Raw genomic sequence first — 22,220 nt, 5'->3', positions numbered from 1 at the left:
AGAGAGTTTGGTAGGTGGAGGTGCCAGAAGCAGGAAGGAAAGATCATAGGGTCCACAGAGACCTACCTTCTGGTCTTCATCATTCTCTGTTAAAAATATACCTACCGGGCTGCCCGGGTGGCTCAGCGGTTTAGCGCCATCTTCAGCCCAGGGTATGATCCTGGAGATCCAGGATCGAGTCCCACATCAGGCTCCCTGCATAGAGCCTGCTTCTTCCTCTGCCTGTGTCTCTGTCTCTGTCTCTCTCTGTCTCTCATGAATAAATAAATAAAATCTTAAAAAAAAGAAATATACCTACCTATACTTTAAGGTTTAGAATATTATCCAGTTCATGTTCCTAGGCCAGTTATTTTTTGGTTTGTTTTGTGTTATTTATTTTTGTAAGTGGGGATGAATATAAATATTTTTACCACCAGCTTGGTACAAGATCAAGAGCAGTAGTTACCCGAACTAGACAGTTCTCATCCTTCTGTCATGCCTCAATCTTAAGGCAACCAAATCCTTCTTACCAGTTTGTGTTCATTGTAACTCCGTATCTTATTCCTGTCCTCTTGCTCCATCCTTTCTCAGCCTCAAGTCATACAAATGCAGGTTTTACATTTCCTGGCACTTCTGACATTTACGTTTATATTTAATGATTTCTTGCCCGATCTTCAGTATCTGACATCTTGGAACACTATCATTATCTTATTTCTACCTCTAGTTATAATGCTTTTGACAGGAGTGAATCATTGCACTGGAGCCTGTTAATAGGGGCATTACTGTGGCAATAAAAGATGTAAATCGCACTTCCAAACAACCTAGTAGAGCAATCATGAAACAGTGATCAATGATTAGATGAACTGCACATATAATTATATACATATAAGGTCAGATGAATCACTTGAGCCGAAAAGGACAGGGAAGGTTTAAGAGGAAGAATTAGAATATTTTAGAGAAATACAATTTGAATAGGGACCAGATAAAGTTGTGAAAGTATTGCAGCAGGTGGAGTACCTGGAGAAAACAGCTATATTTGAAGAATAAAAGTAATAGTAAACAATACTTGTAATGACTGCACTGTTACTGATCCATCCCTAGTAGAACATGCTGTTTTGGGGATTTTATCCCTTTTCTTTGTTGAGGATGGATTTGTATTGAATATAAACTTTTGTCTAATGCTCTATATAACTGATTAATAATGCAGCTCCTAGATATATCCCTTAAACTCTAGACTTTTATACAAAATCTCATACATTTCCTGTTGGATATTCTAAAAGGACTATAAACAATAGCATATCTAAAACTGACATATTTCAGGATGCCTGGGTGGCTCAGTGGTTGAGTGTCTGCCTTTGGCTCAGGGTGTGATACTGGGGTCCTGGGATCAAGTCCCATGTCAGGCTCCCTGCATGGAGCCTGCTTCTCCCTCTACCTGTATCTCTGTCTCTCTCTCTCTCTGTCTCTCATGAATAAATAAATAAAATCTTTAAAAAAAACTGACATGTTTTAAGCTTTCTTCAAAATATGCTTTTTTTTTTTTTCCAATTCATGTTCTAATAGCAACATTTCACCCAATGGTAAAAACATGAAACACAAAATCATTTTGTACACCTTAGTAATACTGCATGCATTATTAATATTAGCAGTAATCCATGAGTTGGCCCCCACCTTTCCAGTAATCTTTTTAAGCTTCTTGTGTATTTTGATAAAATTATTCTAATAACATAGTCTATAATTTCATTTATATAGAAAACACTGGATCATGAATTTTTCAATTACATTACCACAAAATATATGAAAAGGATACCATTCTGTTCTTTCTTTTTTAAATATTTATTTTATTTGAGAGAGACAGAGAGAGAGAGAGAGAACAAGTGGGAGAGGGAGAGGGAGAGAGAAAATCTCAAGCAGACTCCCCACTGAGCCCCGAGCCGAGCCCAATGCTAGGCTTCACCTCCCAACCCTGAGATCATGACCCTGAGATAATGACCTGAACCAAAACCAAGGGTCAGACACTTAACTGAGCCACACAGACACGCCACCATTCTGTTCTTTAAATTTCATAGCACTGTCTTCTTTCCCTTCCTTCATCCTTAAGGCAATTATTGCTTTACCAAAAATTAGCAAACTCATAGCCCCCAGGCAGAAATTTGTGCCTATAAATCTATTTGGAAATACTGAGCTATAGTTAAAAAATCTTAAGATTGTAAAGTAAAATCTTGGTTTCTAGCTTATCTTGAAAAAAAATTGGAACACCAGAAATTCTATATGCACTTTCCTGTAAGTTAATGTTACCTGGAGCTGGGACTACTGCCCCTTTTAGGCAGTGTGACTATTCCATTTACCCTCATTGTACCCATACAGCTTAATTCTGCTACTGCATATCCTGTCCCTATATGCACTTGGATTTGAAACTCTTATTCTACTATGGACTATAGAGAAACAGAGTGCTGTCTTCCCTTGTCCAATATGGGATGGAGATTATTTTAGGGAACTTGGTTTCTTAACCTTATAGCACTTTCAATATCTACTATGGTACTGGTTACATGTGAATGTTCAATAAAATGTATATTGATAGAACCAAATGGTACATGCAAATAAGGTACTATAAAATCTTCCCAAGCTGCCTGGAACAATGCATTTTATTTCTCAACTTGATCAAATGTTTTGTCTTCCCCATTTAATTTGTTTAGTTAACCATGTGCATGATTTTCCTCTTTATCCTACCCTGCTTGGCTTTTTTCCCCCCTAACTTGCTTGGCTTTAATTGAATGTTCCTGGATGGTAGACTTGATGCATTTTTATACCCTTTGTGCGTTCCCAGTGTCAAAAAAGGCACTGGTAGGCATTATTGCTGAACATCAATAAACACACGTAGAAAATATTTCTGCATCCTTTTATTTCAATAGTAATTAAGTGATTCTGTAGGTGACATACTAGCATTCTTGGCAATGATAAACCTTTCAAAACACTACTTCAAGGTCATAGCAAGTTGAATCTCAACCAGAACTATACTAATATCTGTAGTTAGGGTGAGTGTGGATCAAGGGGTCTCAGGTGCCTGCTAGAAAGAATGAATCTCCCAGACCAACAGATGATCACATTAATGGCTATGCTAAGAGGTATTTATCTGAGACTTATGATGTCTCTTGACTAAGCAGCAGTACCATCAGCAAGTTACTTTGCAGCATCAGTGACCTGCACACAACTCTCTAAATTCAGATAAAGTTCAGCAGCTTGGGCCCCTGAAAAGGTATTGGGAAAATTTCCCAGTTTGTATGCCACTTAAGCTGGAAGCAGTATAGTGATAATTAATAAAGTGCCAGACTGGATAATTGTAGGAACCATAAAAGACACTAAAATTAGTGTTACTGGAGCCACAGACACACCTGTAAACGTGTGAGGTTAATTTGTGTGAGGAGTGTCACATGAGAGGGGATGAAGACAGGGGAGGTGAGATGTTCTTTAAATAATTCAGTTGGGTAAGCTCTTCCATACCATAAAGAAAGAAACTCCTGCTAGTGGGATAATGCAGGGTTTATTAAAGGAGTTTTATCCTATATCCTTTTGTTATGTGTGCTCATCATCTTGACCAATTTTTAGATAATAGTAAACTTCCCCTTACTGTGTTACAGTACACTTCTTGATAGTGTAATATTGAGAGACCTGACCTTATTTTCTCACTGTCACCCTAAATTCTGCACAGACTAGGGGGCACCTGGGTGGCTCAGTCAGTTAAGTGTCCACCTCTTGATTTCAGCTCAGGTCATGATCTCAGGGTCGTGGAATTGAGCCCCACATCCAGCTCCGTGCTCAGCAAGGAGTCTGCTTAAGGATTCTCACTCTCCCTCTCCCTCTGCCCCTCAGTGCCCCCATCCTCACTTACTTTTCTCTCTCTCTCTCTCTCTCTCTCTCTAAAATAAAAACAAGTAAGTCTTTAAAAAAAAAACTCTGTGCAGACCAATTTCCATCTGGTTTCCATACACAATAAGTTAATGACAGAAAAGGAAGAATAACAATGAGGATACCTACATCATAATACTTATGAGAAGGGCTGAGAACTATTGAGAACTACAATATTATAAGCAATTTACAGAGCTAATGAATTGTAGCTCTGTTGTTATTGTTTGTTGTTATTTCCATTATTATTGAGTGAACTTTTAAAAAATGAAAACTAAAATCTTTGAAATGAATTACTGCCAATGATTATTCTGACCATCTCCTAAATGTCTTACACAAAGGCTGTACAAGATAGATGTATGTAGGTTTTATGTAAATAAAACCTCAAAATCTTAGTATTACCCTATAATAGTATTTTCTTCCAAACCACTCCATTTTCTTGGCTTCTGGGCTCAGAGATTAGCTGTGTGATTCCAACAACAAAATTTTCTGATAGCATCTGGTTATCCTACTAGTTAATTTAATTCTAACTACCCAGAATCTGTATACACCCTCCAGGTTAAGGACTGCCCCCAGGTCAGATGCAACCTGCATGTCCCAGGTCTCCAGGCTACCTGGGTTTTGGTCTAGCTTAGCTATAAATTTGATGTTTCTCACAGTCCTCCTTTAGTTTCAATAATTTGCTGAATGATACAGGAAGTGCTATACTTAGGAGTACTGGTTTATTTTAGAGGCTACAAATGAACAGCCAGATGAAAGGTAAATAGCACAGTCTTGTCTATAGAGTTGGAAGGTGCCACCCTTCTGGTATATTGATATATTTACTAACAAGGAAGTACCTTCCAATTTCATTGTTTACTATTTTTATTGAGATCTCATTACCTAGGCATGATTGATTTAACATCATGGACCACGTGACTGTACTCCATCTCCTATCCTTCCACCTGCCCTGACATCCAGTTAGGGTTGAAAGTTCTAATTCTCTAATCAGGTGGTTGGTTCCTTTGGTAGGCAATCCTCATCCAGAAGCTGTTAGCCACTCTCCCCTGCCACCTCTGTCCCTTGAGTCATCTCATTGGCGTAAACCAAGCATGGTCAAAGGGAACTAATAATTAATTAATTAATATCAAATGACACTTCTATCACTCAGAAAATTCTAAGCATTTTAGGATCTCTATGCAAGGAATCAGGGAAGAAGACTAAATATATATTTTTATATTACCCCACAAAATTCTTTCAAATATTAATTTGTCTGAATTTCTTGTTCTTTCCATTGTGTTTGGGGGGATTCTAAGTATAAAAACCGTTACTTCACTCTTTTTCATTTTTCACAGAGAATTTCTTGTAGAAGTTGACCTCTAAAACGGTGGATGAAATTACTTACATATGCTTTTGTCTGCAAAAACCATACAAAGTAGTTCGCCTAAAATGTATATAGAGTGCATTTTATCTTTAGTTTGTATTTTGTAGGCTTTTGATGCATTAACTCAACTTGTTTGACTTCATTTTAGATCTGAAATTAAATATAATCTTTATCTCAAATAAAATTATTTCTCCACCCTCAATATATTTCTCCTTCACTTTATGTATTTATTTTCAATTCTTATATTAGGTCTATTCAATGATAGAATTATAGGATCAAAATCAGGGACAGTGTAGTTATAATCAAGAATAATCAGTTATTTGTGTTCCATTTTATTATAGGAATATCGTCTAAAGAGTCTCTGTCTTTAATATAAACATCTTCTTTTAAATACAAGTATGCAACCTGTAAGAAAACAAACTTACAAAGACAGCAAATCATGACACCACAGCATGTTACTGTTTCCTTTTTTTTTTTTTTGCTTAATCCAACATGCAAATATGAGAACATTTTGCTTATTTATGAAGTCGTGATTTTTTTATTTTTTTCTTCTAATGAAATATTAACATAATCTGTAAGTGATAACATGTAAAAACGATATGCTAGCAAATTTTCTTCTTAATGGAATGCTAATATAGCCTGTTTTTATGTCCATCTGAATAATCATACTTGCATGCATGTATATGCATATTTACAATAGGAATAAACATGCTTATGCCACTGTGTTGTGATGAGAATTGATATCTTTTTAAATATCTACATACCCAAATGCATATTGACATCTCTGTTATTAAGCTTTTCACTGTTTTTATAACTGCCTCTTTTTTTTTTTTTTTCAATTTCTAGGTAACCTTCAAAGCATCAAAACATTCAGTTTCGCCAGATTTAAAATATGTTCTTCTGGCATACGATGTCAAACAGGTAAAGGAGTGATCTTCTTTGAAAAAACAAAAACAAAAACAAACCCTTTTCTTTCGGTGCATTCAGGTAACAAGTCATAGTTTTACTTGGTCATCTACTCATCTAGAAAAAATGTTGCATATCCAATAGCTGCAGGGGGATACTGATAACCAATATTGCATGAGAGAGGTTTGGAGGAAGTAGCTGCCTTCCATACCTGGCTAGCAGGTAGCTGGGGCAGTCTACTACTTATATGTGCTAGTCCTAGTACATCTCTTTTAAAGGAGAGTGTGGCAGGTTGTTTAGCAAATCAGACAAATGGATGCCTTTGCTATTTTCAGGACAGCCTTATTCTAATGTGTTTCATGCATGTATATATGAAGAAATTTCCTGATGGCTCTGCCCTAAGCTGCAGTGTGTATAATGGGAGAGGACTGGTGAAAACACTGATTCAGGTTATGGACAGTAAATTTTTTGGTGGTATTTGAGCACAAGCCTTGTGGTTATAGAAAATTCTGAAAGTGGGTCAAACCAAGGAATCAATTCTGAACAAATAAAATGTTCTAATTGCAATTAGCATTTCATTATTCCATGTCAGCTCTACAGCACACAATTAGAGCAATATGTATGGTTGTTGAGTATTTTGTATTTAGATATAATTTGCACTGTTAAGAAGCAAAGTAAATGTTGAAAGGCAATTCAGCAGATTAGTTTCTGTAGAAAATAAATGATTGGAAACCATTCAAAAAAATTTTATGTCCTTTAAGACAATAAAAATTTATAGACTTAAGGCAAGAGGCCTCATATAATGCATTGAAAGGCTTTGAGCACATAAAATTTCACAGTTCAAAGGACCTTCTAAGTAATTAGTCTTTTGGAGTATACATGTACTGTATTTTTAGATAAATTTATATGTTTTTATTAAAAAATAATTGACACTAAAAAACGAGATTATAATCAAAAACATCTTTTCCAATTACAAATCTCAAACTTTTTACTTTATTTTCCTCTGCATTATCTCTATTCATTGAGATTCTGAAAAGCACATGTAGTTGCAAGAAAAATACTTGTTTTATATTTTGCTGAAATATCCAAAGGTATTTATATCTACCTCAGGAAACATACAATCAGAGGCAATATGACACAAACACTTATATCTACTATATACAGCATTGTGTGAGGTGTTATAGGAGTAGTAATATTAACAAATAGAGAAAATTTCTACTCAAGATAATCATGTGGGGAAAGGAAGTGTATGATAAGATTTGAAGAGTAAACAGGTAAAGATGATTAAAAAAGCATTCCAGATGGCAGATAACATGGGGCTTCATGGTAGGAGCTTCAAGTCTTTGAGGGATGACAGTTAGTTCAGATTCTCTAGATCACTGGTAACTAACTAACTAACTAATAATAAATAAACCTATATACCTAGTAAAGCCCAAATAATAGAAGATTTTGAATTCCATTTTATTCTTTACAGCTTATACTGACTGAGATAGCCATTTGGGGCCGTTGATGTTTTTACATTAATTAAATGACATTTTTACTCTGTGTGTGGGTCTGGTGTATGTGTTTGTGTATTCATAAACATGTGTATAATGCTCATTAACAAAGATGGAAAAAAGTCCTGTAAAATACAACCCCCTAAGCGCATCCACTAAGATTATTTTAATGTATTTTTTTCCTTTTGTCCCCTTTATATGTAAAAGTAGGTAGGTGGGGGTATCATGTATTAAACATTATTTTAGGCAGGCATTATTATCCTGATTTGAGGGAGGAGAAAACTTAATCTCAGAAAAGCTGAAAAACACAGAGTTTGATGATTTAGAAATTTATCCAGATCTTTCAATTAGGAAGTCATAGTCATGCACTAACAAATGGACTTATACAATATTTTGTCTTTATTTTCAATGTAAGGCTGATGAGCTGAACCAGAAAAATGTAATCAAAAGCTAGATTCCAACAACTTACAGATTCTCCCTATTGTTGGAACTTAGTTATCTTCAGGTTTTAAAATGTTTTGAAAATAGTTTTTAGTATATTCCTTTTCCTGATTTATACAATTTCTATAGAATGCATTTACATACATGGAATTTCTGAGTGAAACTTATAACATTGTGTAATTGAACTGAAATTCATAATGGTTAACACAAAATAAGCTGCCTTAAAGTGTACAAGTCAGTGGCACTTAGCATAGTCACGAGGCTATACCACCCCTATCTAATTCCGACACACTTTTATCAACCAAAAGAAAACCCCATACACATTAATCAAGCAGTCCCCATGTTTCCCTACGATACCTTTAAGTAATCACCAATCTGATTTCTATCTGTATGGATTTACCCATTTTGATATGTAAATGTAATTGTATGACATGTGACCTTTTTGTCTGGCTTTTTTCTTTTGTGTTTTTTTTTTTTTTTTGTATATATTTTTATCAGAGTTTGATTTGCCAACATATAGTATAACACCCAGTGCTCATCCCATCAAGTGCCCCCCTCAGTGCCTGTCACCCAGTCACCCCATCTCCCTGCCCACCTCCCCTTCCACTGCCCCTTGTTCGTTTCCCAGAGTTAGGAGTCTCTCATGTTCTGTCTCCCTCACTGATATTTCCCACTCATTTTCTCTCCTTTCCCCTTTAATCCCTTTCACTATTTTTTATATTCCCCAAATGAATGAGACCATATAATGTTTGTCCTTCTCCGATTGACTTATTTCCCTCAGCATAATACCCTCCAGGTCCATCCACGTCAAAGCAAATGATGGGTATTCATCATTTCTAATGGCTGAGTAATATTCCAGTGTATACATAGACCACAGCTTCTTTATCTATTCATCAGTCGATGGACACCGAGGCTCCTTCCACAGTTTGGCTATTGTGGACATTGCTGCTATAAACATCGGGGTGCAGGTGTCCTGGCATTTCACTGCATCTATATCTTTGGGGTAAATCCCCAGCAGCACAATTGCTGGGTCGTAGGGTAGCTCTATGTTTAACTCTTTGAGGAACCTCCACACAGTTTTCCAGAGTGGCTGCACCAGTTCACATTCCCACCAACAGTGTAAGAGGGTTCCCCTTTCCCCACATCCTCTCCAACATTTGTTGTCTCCTGTCTTGTTAATTTTCCCCATTCTCACTGGTGTGAGGTGGTATCTCATTGTGGTTTTGATTTGAATTTCCCTGATGGCCAGTGATGCGGAGCATTTTCTCAAGTGCTTGTTGGCCATGTCTATGTCTTCCTCTGAGATTTCTCTTCATGTCTTTTGCCCATTTCATGATTGGATTGTCTGTTTCTTTGCTGCTGAGTTTAATAAGTTCTTTATAGATGGAAACTAGCCCTTTATCTGATTTATCATTTGCAAATATCTTCTCCCATTCTGTAGGTTGTGTTTTAGTTTTGTTGACTGATTCTTTTGCTGTGCAAAAGCTTTTTATCTTGATGAAGCCCCAATAGTTCATTTTTGCTATTGTTTCCATCACCTTCATAGATGTATCTTGTAAGAAGTTACTGTGGCCAAGTTCAGAAAGGGTGTTGCCTGTGTTCTCCTCTTGGATTTTGATGGATTCTTGTCTCACATTTAGATCTTTCATCCATTTTGAGTTTATCTTTGTGTATGGTGAAAGAGAGTGGTCTAGTTTCATTCTTCTGCATGTGGATGTCCAATTTTCCCAGCACCATTTATTGAAGAGACTGTCCTTTTTCCAGTGGATAGTCTTTCATGCTTTGTTGAATATTAGTTGACCATAGAGCTGAGGGGGCATTTTTGGATTCTCTATTCTGTTCCATTGATCTATGCGTCTGTTTTTGTGCCAGTACCACACTGTCTTGATGACCACAGCTTTGTAGTACAATTTGAAATCCAGTATTGTGATGCCCCCGGCTCTGGTTTTCTTTTTCAGTATTCCCCTGGCTATTCGGGGTCTTTTCTGATGCCACACAAATCTTAAAATGATTTGTTCCAACTCTCTGAAGAAAGTCCATGGTATTTTGATAGGGATTGCATTGAACGTGTGAATTGTGTCTGGCTTTTTTCACTTAACATAGTATTTTGAAGTTTATCCACATTTCAGTATGGATCAGGACTTCATTCATTTTTTTGTGGTTAAATAATATCCCTTTGCATGAATATATCACAGTTCGTGTGCTTATCCTTTGAGGAATATTTGCTTACTCCCCAACTTTTGGCTTTTCTGAATAGTGGATACATTTATACACAAGAATTTCCTGCATACCTATTTTCAATTTTGGGAGTATATATTGAGGTGTGAAATTACTGAGTAAGATGCTGATTGTATGTTTAACTTTTTGAGGAACCACCCAACTGCTTTCCAAAGTGGCTGCACCGTTTTTTATTCCCACCAACAATATATGAGTTCTAATTTCTCTGTATTCTCACTAATAGTTGTTATTTTCTGTTTTTCTTATTATGAACCATCCTAGTATGTATGAATTGGTATCTCATTGTGGTTTTGGTGTATACCTCCTTAATGACTAATGATGTTGATCATGTTTTCATATGCTTGTTGGTCCTTTGTATTTCTTCTTTGGAGGAATGACTATTGAATTCTTATGCCTATTTCCTTTTATTTTTCTTTTTGGTAGTTGTCCTTAAGAACTGTCTATATATTCTGAACAGTACACTCTTATATTGGACTTGTAAATATTTTCTCCCACTCAGTAGATTATCTTTTCACTTTCTTTATAATGTCCTTTGAGGCATAAATTTTAAAAATTCTGGTTAATGTAATTTATCTAAACATAGGCTTTTGGTGTCATAGAAATCCATTGTCAGACTCAAGCTCATAAAGGTTTACCCCTATGACTTTTTTTCTGAAAATGTTATGCTTTTGGTTCTTATATTTAGGTTATTGATTCATTTTGAATTGACTTTTGTAAAGTGTGAGATAGGGGTCCAAGTATAACACAATATATAGGCTCATGCTATATATAGAAACACTGCTTTCCAAAATGGTTATGTTGGTTTATAACTACCATTAGGGAATGTTTGGCCTCTTATATTACCATCTTTACCAACTTAGAACTACATTTTTTAAAAAAGTAATTATTAACTTGATTATCTACTAATCAAGTACATGCACACATTCTCTCTCTCCCTGTCTCTGTCACACACACACATACAATCAGTATTAGTTTTATGTTACTATGCAGTAAATTTCCCCGAACTTAGTGACTTTTTAAAAAAAAGCATTTATTGTGCTCAGTTTCTGTGTAATGGAATTTGGAATTGGCTTGGCTGGGTGTTTTCTGGCTCAGGATTTCTCATGAAATTGCAGTCAGCTATCAGCAGGAGCTGCAGCCATCCAACAGCTTGACCGAGGTTGAAGAATACACTTCCAAGGTCTGTCACTCACATGGATGGCAAATTGGTGCTAACTATTGGCATGAGGCTTCAGATTTCTTCCTGACGATGTTTCTAAAATGCTGCTTGAGTGCCCTCATAATATGATACCTGGATGTCCTCAGGATGAATAATACAAAAGATTAAAGCAGAAACTTAAATGCTTCCTTAGGAGTTACCTATTAGGGGTGCTTTGGTGGGTCAACTGGTTAAGTGTCTGACTCTTGATTTCTGCTCAGATCATGATCTCATAAGATGGAGCCCTGTGCCAGGCTCTGTGCAGCTTAAGATTCTCTTTCTCCCTCTCCATTTGCCCCTCAGCTCCACTGCTTGCACTTACTCTCTTAAAAAAAAAAAAAAAAATTACCTGTTACTTTCACAGAGCTTTTCTTTTAATTCAATTTATTTTTTTTTTGGAAATTTATTTATTTATTTCAGAGGAGGGGCCAAGGGAGAGTGAGAAAGAGAATCTTAAGCAGAATCCGCACGCAGTATGAAGCTCCATGTCATGACTCCACTATCATGATCAGAGCTGAAACCAAGAGTCAGACACAACTGACTGTACCATCCAGGTGCCCCTTAATTTATTTAAGCAACAACAAAAAACAAAAGCAATTCACCCATTTTTCCTACCTCTCAGCTCTATCTCTAGCAGCTACTAATATAGTCTCTGTATCTATAAGCTTAGTTTTTATATTTAATTTTTAAAATATTCTACATAGAACAGACATCATATGGCATGTGTTGTTCTCTTATCAAATTATAATAATGCCCTCAAGGTCCATCCATGTTGTTCCAAATGGAAAGATTTAATTATTTTATGGTTGAATATGTATATATGTGTGTATACATATATATGTGTGTGTGTATATCTGTCGAACCCATCTAGTATATATTTTCAGTTCAGTTAGTGTATTCTTCAAATCTGTAGCTTCTATTTGGTACTTTCTTCTATTCTCTATATCTGTTGAAGTTCTCATTGTGTTCATCCATTCTACTTCTTGGTTCGGTGAGCTTTTTATGACCATTACTTTGATCTCTTCATCAGGTAATTAAGGGTGTGTATGTGTGTGTGTGTGTGTGTTTCGTCTTGTTCTTTCATTTGAAACATACTCCTCTGTTTATGCTTGATTCTGTTGGTTTCTATATAGTTGATGAAACAGTCACCTCTCACAGTTGACAAGGAGTAGCTTTGTGTAAAAGATGCACTTTGTTGTTCAACCTTGCCTGAGCTCCTGGTTGTCTTGCAAACCTTTGTGCTTGTCCAAGCAGCCTATTGTATTTTTAGACATTCTCAGTAGTTGAGTATGTGCCAATACCTGTCAGTGTCCAAAAAAAGAGTGTATTGGCACCTAGATTCAAGCTGAGTGGAATCTAGACCTCAGCCATCAGCTTTTAAAAAAATATGCAAATAAAAAAATATATGCAAATATATACAGTTCTGTGGTGGCCCGGCAAATGTGAGACCCCCAGGTGATCTGAAGGTGTATTTTTATTTTCCTTTCTATTATTACTATTATTACTATTACTCTTATTATTAGTAGTAGTAGTTGGCCATAAGAGTAAGCTCTAATTCAATGTGGAAGGAGACTATTAAGAAGAGAGAATTTGGGGGAACCACCTTAGTGGCTGGCTAACTTAGTCCCTTATTTTCTTAGTTTACATGCCAAGTATACTCAGTCTCTCTAGAGCTCACCATATTTTCATCCTTTGCAGTCCAGCATTTTTATTAAGCAGGTCATGTCCAGATCTCGAAAAGCCTCCTCAGACATGGTTCCTTGGTTATAGTTCTTTGAGTATATGTATATATTCATACACAAAATTAAATATATTCAATATATTCATATATACCTATATAAATATAAAAATACATATATACATTTCCTAGGTATATATGTCTTATGTATTTGAATACTGATTTGACTAACATTCCCAGCACATGATTTCAGATTTATTAATTTTATTGTGAATAATGTGTTTATGTACACCATTTATCTTCTGTAGCCTTTGTGTATTTTTAAAATATACATTTGTATAATTCAGTTATTAGTTTTATTATCTTTTTTTAAAACATAAGACCAATTTTTTGGCTTTAATTATTTTTTTCTTAAGAGAAAGTTTGAATTTTGTGATAAAATTCATCTTTTACATTGCTGTGCTTTCTTTTGTCTCTAGGCTTAGAAACATGTCCACCAATATGGAAATATATCATTGTACATTTTCCCTTCTTCATAGGTTTTTATGTATACATATATGTATAAAAAATAAAATGGAATAAATATATATTTATAAACAAATATACTATATAATATACATTATATATTTGCATATTTTAAAATATTAAATATATGCATATAACATAGGTATATATATTTATTAAATATGTGAATAGATATATTTATTCCATTTTATTTTATTTTCAACTGTTTACGGTGGTAAGTGATTAAAACCAATCTTCCTAAAAGATCATAATAATGGGAAATACCTGTCTTTTATATAAGTGAACATAGTAATAGTCACCTGGGAAGACCACAAAGGAATATTCTTGTATTATTAGAAGGCCATACAACACAGTCGAGAGATGTGAGCTGTCTCATGGATATGACATGTGTCCTCAGCCTCTGTTTCCCCATTGCTATAATGAAGAAGAAGAAAATATGAATACTTCTCAAACTTACTATCTTGTATAATTGTCTGATATAAAGGGAAAGTCATGTGATAAAATTCTGCCTTAAGGATTCTGTGAGAGAGTAACCATAAAGGATCTAGCACTGCTTTTTGTTTTTGTGTTTGGTGTCAGGGTAGCTTGCTTGAGAGTGCTGATTTAGCCTTTTCTCCCGGCCAGTGTCCTCAATCTGAGTCAAATGTCAGTTTAACATAGGACAAGTTTAGAAGGTGTTTTCTTTTTTTTTTTTTTTTAAAGGTCAACAACTGAATTCTTCTGTGTTACCTGTAGGCTTCCATTATTGAAACATGAATCTGTAGGTTACCCAATGTTGAAATGCTTTATTCAGAGCTTGACTTGATACAGTCTTTGTATCTGAAGTATGAAGAGTATGATCCTTTTTTCTCAGCCCTTTCAAGTTAACTATACTATTTTAACACTTAAATGGTCTGCAGTTACAGTGTCAAAAGTCATAAAGCAAGTGTGATTGATTACTAATATAGGTTTATAGACAGTTTTTGAAAATTCTTTATCAAGACCTTCATTGTAAATAAGTAGTATAAAATATAAACCAGAAGGGCACCCAGGTGGCTCAGTGGTTGAGCTTCTGCCTTCAGCCAAGAGCATGATCCTGGATTCCCGGGATCCCACAATGGGCTCCCTGCAGGGAGCCTGCTTCTCCTCCCTCTGCCTATGTCCCTGCCTCTCTCTCTATGTGTCTCTTATGAATAAATAATTAAAATCTTAAAGAAAGATAGATTACAGAGTACAATATATTAATCTTCATGTATCAAATTAACATGTTTACTCTGTAAATTTGCACATTAGATGTCAAATATATTTCAAAAAAAAATAATAAAGAGTCCTGCAGTGGAGGGATGATGTGCTTACATTGTCTCTGGTTTGTGAGAATACCAGGCCCCTAGCATGTTTTCATTCAATCACTCTTATTCTTTCTACTCAGTTTTCCAAACAGGATAAACTGATCTTGTTAGAAAACCTGATTGGGGTCCCTGGGTAACTCAGTCAGTCAAGTTTATGACTCCTGGTTTTGGCTCTGGTCATGATCTCAGGGTTGTGGAATCCAGCCTACATCAGGTTCATGCTGGGCAGGAGCCTACTTAAGATTCTCTCTCACCCTCTCCCCTCCTGGCCTTTCTCTCTCATAAAAAAACGTAATTGTCATTCTTCTTAAAATGTTCCCCAGACTTCTTTGGGATAAAGACTAGAAGTCATTGTAGAGACTATAAGGCCCTGCTTTTCCAGCCTCACCTCTCACAGCTTTCCCCTTACTTTCAGCAGTTCTCAGGTTACCTACCATACCTCAAAACATGGTTTTCCCTCCCTCTTCTACATGGAACAAACTCCTACCTCATATTCTCTGTTTCCTATCAGTAACTTTTACTTTATTCTTTAGATGACAATTCAGTCATATTTTTCATCATCAAAGCTGTTCTTGACTTCTCTGACTTGGTCAAATTCCCTCATTATAAGATTCATGGTATGCTACCTCCCCTTTGTAGAATTTATCATAGCTGTATTTGTGTTTAACACAATGCCTGGCCCAGTGTTGCTGAAAAAATAATTTAAAATTTAATGTGTTGAACTAATGAACCAGAACCTTTAGCAAATGTTTCCTTAAAGTGCCAGGTGAAAGTAAGTCACCCATCTCTATGCATTCATGACATCTGATTTATACTTACATCTTCACATTTCTGCCATTATATTGAACACATTCTTTTTATGAGTGTATCCTCTTTTCTAAATTATAAGACCTTTAAGGTCAAGAATTTTTCTTCACTTATTTTAATGCCCATAGAATTTCCTACAGTGAATGGCACATAGAAAACAGTGAGTGTCTGTAAAACTAAAACAGTGATTCTCAGTCTCGGCTGCACATCAAAATCCCCTGGAGAATTTTATTTTTTTTTATTTAAAAATATTTTTTGAGAGAGATAGAAAGAAAGAATATGTGCTAAGGATGGGGAAGAACAGAGAGAGTGGGATAGAGAGAATCTTAGCAAGCTCTATGCCCAGCAAGGTGCCCAATGTAGGGCTTGACACATAGGGGTCATTGCAGGGTTTGAGCTCATGACCCTGAGATTATGACCTGAGATGAAATCAAGAGTCAAATGCCTAACCCACTGAGTAACCCAGATGCTCCCTGGAGAATACCCTTATTCCTTATAAGTTTTCTTTACAGTGGTTGTTGTTATTCTTCTTTTACTGGTGGAAATAGAGAAATAAAGGAGCTCCCAAGCTTATCTAATGTATGACTCAGGATTGAAACGATTTTTTTTTTTTTTGAATAGTACTTCTCAATATATGGTCCTAAAAAGCAGCCTTAGAGACTACCTGGGAACTATTAGCTCAAGTTCATGGGCTCTGTAAAGAACCCAACCAAACAGAATCTTTGATTTGGGGGTCATAATTTGTGATTTAATAAGCCACTGAAGTAATTCTGATGCATGCTCAAGATGGAGAACCACCTGTTGAGAGAAACTGATTTTTTTTTTTAAAGATTTATTTATTTGAGAGAGAGGGAGCGGGGGAGGCAGAGGGCAAGACAGATTCCTCAAGCATATTCTCTGCTAATCACAGAGCCCCATGCATGGTGCTAATTCACAACCCTCAGATCTTGACCAGATGAAACCAAGAGTCAGATGCTTAACAAACTGAGCCACCCAGGCACCCCAAGAGAAACTTATCTCTTAAAATCCTAGAGCTGTACCTAAGAAAAGACCTAAGTAGCCAAAATTTAACCATTGTACATGACAGTGATTTAAAAAAATATATATCATTTAAGAAATATTATCTACCATTTTTTTCTGTAATATTTCAAAATAATTTGATCATGGATTTGATGTCCACCTGTTCCTTTCTGACCTTGTACACCACACTCTGGCCTCATTTACTCTTCAAGACTGATGCTTAATCTGTGATGTTATATGTGGCTTAGTGAGGATACATGAGATTTGGAGCAAAATATGTAAGATTGTATTCAAACTATTCATACTTAATTTTTTGTTGAAGTGTAACATGCATACAGGAACATAACTACATTATGGGAATAGCCTGATGAATTTTTACAAACTGAACACATCTTTGTAATGTAATGATTGCTCTGATCAAGAAGCAAAGCACTACTGTGCTCCTTTGTAGGCAAGGAAGACCACTGTTCAAGCTTTTAAGGCTTAGATTAGTTTCATCTGTTTTTGTACTTTATCATATATGGACTCATACATTATGTATATTTTTTTTGCTCAACAATAAATTTGTGAAATATATCTGCATTGTTCAATAAATGGACAATACCTTGTTCATTTTCCCTACTGTATAGTATTCTGCTACATAGATCATAGTTAATTGCCGATTGGAGTAGATACATATGTTGTGTGTATTTGTGTGTATGTGTGTATAATGGATTTTTATATAAGATAATTTATCTGATCACTCGTTTTCCTATTACCCTGTTTTTCTTTGACAACTAGTTAAAAAAGAGATTAAGTTTAAATCAACATCTTAAATTAAGAGATTAAGATTCAATCAACAAATTTTTGTTGATTACTAAAATTCTGTCTATTATATGAGAAGTATATATATCAATTTAAACATACCAAAGTCCTTGCTCCTTGGCCAGTGATGTCATTTTTTTACAGAGTTAGGAGACTTAGAAATCTAACTAACCTAAGTGCACTGCCATTTGAGAGCTGGAGCATTATCCGATCTTTCTAGATCCAAAGTCCCTAGTCTTTTGATCATACTACCATTGTGAAAAAGTCCTTACATATATTCAAAGATTTATTCTGTACTCTGGCATAATTATTTTCTCATTCATTTAAAATCATATCGACTGTATTTTAATTAAGTAATTATAAGAAAAATAGTACTTGTATTGCATATCATTATTTGCAATATTCATGTAGCATTTATTATACTTCTCCAGCCTGGTGATTTTACATTTCATTTTTGTAGCTGCTTCTTAGTTGTTTTTTTAATAGTTAACTAAATCACTATGGAATGCATTTTGATGCCACAAATTTGAAAATAATAAAGAAGAATAACATATTACAATGTATGATGAAATCTAGATTTGAAATCTTGATGATCGGAATACTTATAGTTAGGAACTAATAGTTAACATTGCTTATATTAAGCAAAGTTATTCGTGTTATTCTGAGTCATAAGTCATAAATAGTTTAAATATTTAGATCCAGTTTATTTTATGTATTTTCACAGTCTGTTTGAAACTATTGGTCCATTTGAATTATTTAACAATTGCATTTTTAAGCCATCTTTGAAATCAGTAGTGTTTTTATATGCACATTTTTTAAGACAAACAAGTAGAAATGAGTATTTAAACTCATTCTAATTTATAGTTTTCTTATTGTTTGGATTAAAAATACACATTAAATGGACTAATGAATAGTTAAATTAACCATTTATTTTACATTGTTATCTCCCTTATTGTTTCTTATGTTTGAGGTCAGAAACTTTAATTAAATTTACTGTCATTTTGGCATAATTAGAACTGTCCTTTCTGCATGATGGGACTTAAATCTTCATGAGAATAAGGTCTTTTTGAATAGAGTGTTAAAAACTGAGTGAATCTTTTAAATTGTGTCTAATAGAAGGAACAAATCATTTATATATGTGATATACTTGCTGTGTTGGTATCTGTCCTCCAGAATTGATGCTCTGCCAAAGAACAGTATTGTTATCCTCTAGAGTTGGATGCATTTATTTCCATTTATGTTCCTACTAGTTTGTAACTCTGCACACAAGACCCTCTTTATGATAAATATCTACTTTAACTAAGAAGGCATCACTGTAAAATGAATTCTGTATGCACTAGTGCCTAAAAAAGTAACTCGTCTCTAGTGAATTATTTAATTAAATTTTAGCCTTAATACTTCAGTGCTTTACAATTACAGACACATATTTAAGAAGTCTGGGGGAGTGCATGATCTGGTCATGAGATTGTCTAAGCTATTAAGCTTCATACACTTGGGATACACAAATATTTCAAATAATCCTGTTAAAAATAAACTCAGGGAAATTTCATCCTAGGAAAGTGACTCTATTCAAATATATGGGGTTTGGAGTTGACGCTGAGAGTATCCTGCCTCCAGAGTGCAGAGAATGCAACTTCTGTTTCTGTTATAGCTGCTGCTGCCACTAAAATGACTCCCTGGTTAACCTCCTCCTTACTAAAGGAAGATGAAAAGGCATGAAACATATATTAATAAAAAATATTAATGTCAATTTCTATCCATTGATCGATCATTAAAGAGAAGAGTCCTAGAAGCGAGAAGGAAGGGAGGGAGAAAGAAGGAAACCTAAGCTTTGGAAAATAGTATTTGCAACTCTTCTCTTTTTGCAGTAGCTGTCAATGTATTTATTTATCAGTTTAGCACTAATTCAGATGCATCAGATCTATTGTCCTTTGTTTTTGAAATAGTATGTTTATTATAGGTATTCTGAAAATTCTGAAATATACAATGATTACAGTGCCTGGTTTGAGAAATACTGTATTAGCAAAATGCTGTCATACTGTTAAGATCATGTTCTGATGACCCAATGCCCTGTAATCACTCAAAAACTTAGTAGTATAAAACATAAATTTATTATAATTATGGACTCTGTGGGTCAGAAATTCTGGAAGGGCTCACCTGTGCTATTTCCACTTGGGCCTTCATATGTGATTGCTGTCAGATGGTACGTTGGGTAGGGCTGCAAGATGCACTATGTGCTGATAGGGTGGTCAGGTGGAGTACCTGGGGCTGATAAGCAGAAGGCTGGGTCGAAGGAGAGGAACAATGTCCAGAGGGGAGGGGTAGTCCTGCAGGGAGCCTCATACCCCCGACCCCCTACTCCTGAATCTTCTACAACTGAATTGCCCAGCCTCCGATGCCTCCAGGTCTAGCTTATACCCTTCTCCATGGTGGCACCTTAGCCCATAGGCCTCCTAGAGTCTAGACACTCATGTATGGGTATAGCTGCTGTTGGGCACCAACTAGTGGTCCACGTCTAGGCAGATGGGGCCACCATACTGAGTGCCCAGGCTGCTCTCCCCACCCTCATCACCGTGTGGCTGCCACTGCTAGGCCAAGGCCACAAGGCTATGTCACATCACCATTCCTGGGCCAGCACCCACCCCACTACCCTCAGCTTCCACCATCCTTGGCCCAGTCCATCCTGGCCTGCCTGTATATGGATTTGTTTCAGTGAATGTATGTATAGTATCCTAAATGTATTTTCTTTTTTTTTTTTTGACTTTTTCTTTTTTTTTTTAAAGATTTTATTTATTTATTCATGACAGACACAGAGAGAGTGGCAGAGACACAGGCAGAGGGAGAAGCAGGCTCCATGCAGGGAGACTGATGTGGGACTCGATCCCCGGACTCCAGGATCACACCCCAGGCTGAAGGCAGCACTAAACCGCTGGGCTACCCGGGTTGCCCTTCTTTTGACTTTCTTTGTTTCTTTTTTTTTTTTTTTTTAAGATTTTATTTATTTACTCATGATAGAGAGAGAGAGAGAGAGAGAGAGAGAGAGAGAGACAGGCAGAAGGAGAGGCAGGCTCCATGCTGGGAGCCCGATGCGGGACTCGATCCTGGGACTCCAGGATCACGCCCTGGGCCAAAGGCAGGTGCTGAACCACTGAGCCATCCAGGGATCCCCTTCTTTTGACTTTCTTAATAACATTTTCTCTTTTCTCTAATTCTTATTGTAAGCATAAATAATACAAATATAACATATGTATTGTCTGTTTCTATTATTGATATGGCTCAGGCCAACAATGGGCTATATATTAAGCTTTTAAGGACCTGAAAGTTATGGGGGATATTCCCCCTGGCAAGGATGGGCACCTCTAACTCCCACAATGTTCAAGGATCAGCTGAATTTCAGGTATACAGCATAATGATTCAATATTTTTATGCAAAATGATCACCACAAAAAGTCCAGTTAACTAGTTATTTTGGTAAATCCAGTTAATTCACTTATTCTGATAAACCAGTTTTAAATAAATAAAGGAATACTTATCAAAGATTGGAATGAGCAGGCTAGAATGAAAATTTGATTTAGTAAACACAAACTTGGTTAGAATAAATGTAAGCGTGTGTTTTAGAACAAAAATATAATTCTTAAAATATAGGATAAGGGATACTAACTGAATGCCAATTTAGATATTTTCATTGGCTATAAGCAATATGAACATAGATTATCACATGAACTCTAAATACATTGATATATTTTTAGGCTGAGTTAATAAAATTAAGCTCCCTAAAACTGTGGTATTTGGTGTGCTATAGCCACCGGCTACATGTGTCTATTGAACCCTTGAAATTTGCTTATTCCAAAAGGAGGTGTACCATAAGTGTAAAATACTCCAGATTTTGAAAGTTTGGTAAAAAAGGAAAAATGTAAAACATTGATAATGTGTCATATTTATGAGAGATTAATATTAATTAATGTTTTTGATACATTGGATTAAATAAAACATATTACTTTATTTCACTTATTTCTTTTTTTTTTTGTAAATATAGCTAAAGAAATTAAACTTATACATGTAGGGATTGCATTATAGTTCTGTTTGGTACTGTTCTAGAACACATGAGGTTCTAAATCCCAATTAAAAGACACTTGAGGGCAGCCCAGGTGGCTCAGTGGTTTAGTGCAGCCTTCAGCCCAGGGTGTGATCCTGGAGACCTGGGATCGAGTCCTTCAATCCTGCATTGATCCTTCGATCCTTCCTGCATGGAGCCTGTTTCTCCCTCTGCCTGTGTCTCTCTCTCTGTCTCTTCTCTCTCTCTTTCTGTGTCTCTCATGAGTGAATAAATAAAATCAAATAAATAAATAAATAAATAAATAAATAAATAAATAAATAATAAATAAATAAATAAATAACAGACACTTGAGATGCTGTACCCAACCAGACACTGTGTAAAAGGAGACAGTCATAATTCTCCAAGATTTAGAAACCATAATGAAGTAATTAGATATCTATCTGTGGAAGGAGAATTCTTGGTAAAATATGAGGCAAAT

General features: G+C 35.6%; 1 protein-coding gene across 5 annotated transcripts in view; it reads left to right on the top strand.

The window, feature by feature from the left end:
- DPP10 (dipeptidyl peptidase like 10) overlaps nt 1-22,220 on the top strand; it is a 1,281,550-nt gene that overhangs the window by 987,627 nt on the left and 271,703 nt on the right. For all 5 annotated transcript variants that reach the window (XM_077861455.1, XM_077861454.1, XM_077861453.1 and 2 more), the window contains one exon: nt 6,092-6,166. In XM_077861455.1, the coding sequence (XP_077717581.1) occupies nt 6,092-6,166 (75 nt within the window). The remainder of the gene's footprint in view (nt 1-6,091; nt 6,167-22,220) is intronic.

This window comes from Canis aureus, chromosome 20, assembly GCF_053574225.1.
Source record: "Canis aureus isolate CA01 chromosome 20, VMU_Caureus_v.1.0, whole genome shotgun sequence".
NCBI lineage: Eukaryota > Metazoa > Chordata > Mammalia > Carnivora > Canidae > Canis > Canis aureus.
The sequence above is the reverse complement of the archived record's forward strand: the minus strand, read 5'-3'. Positions and strand labels throughout refer to the sequence as shown.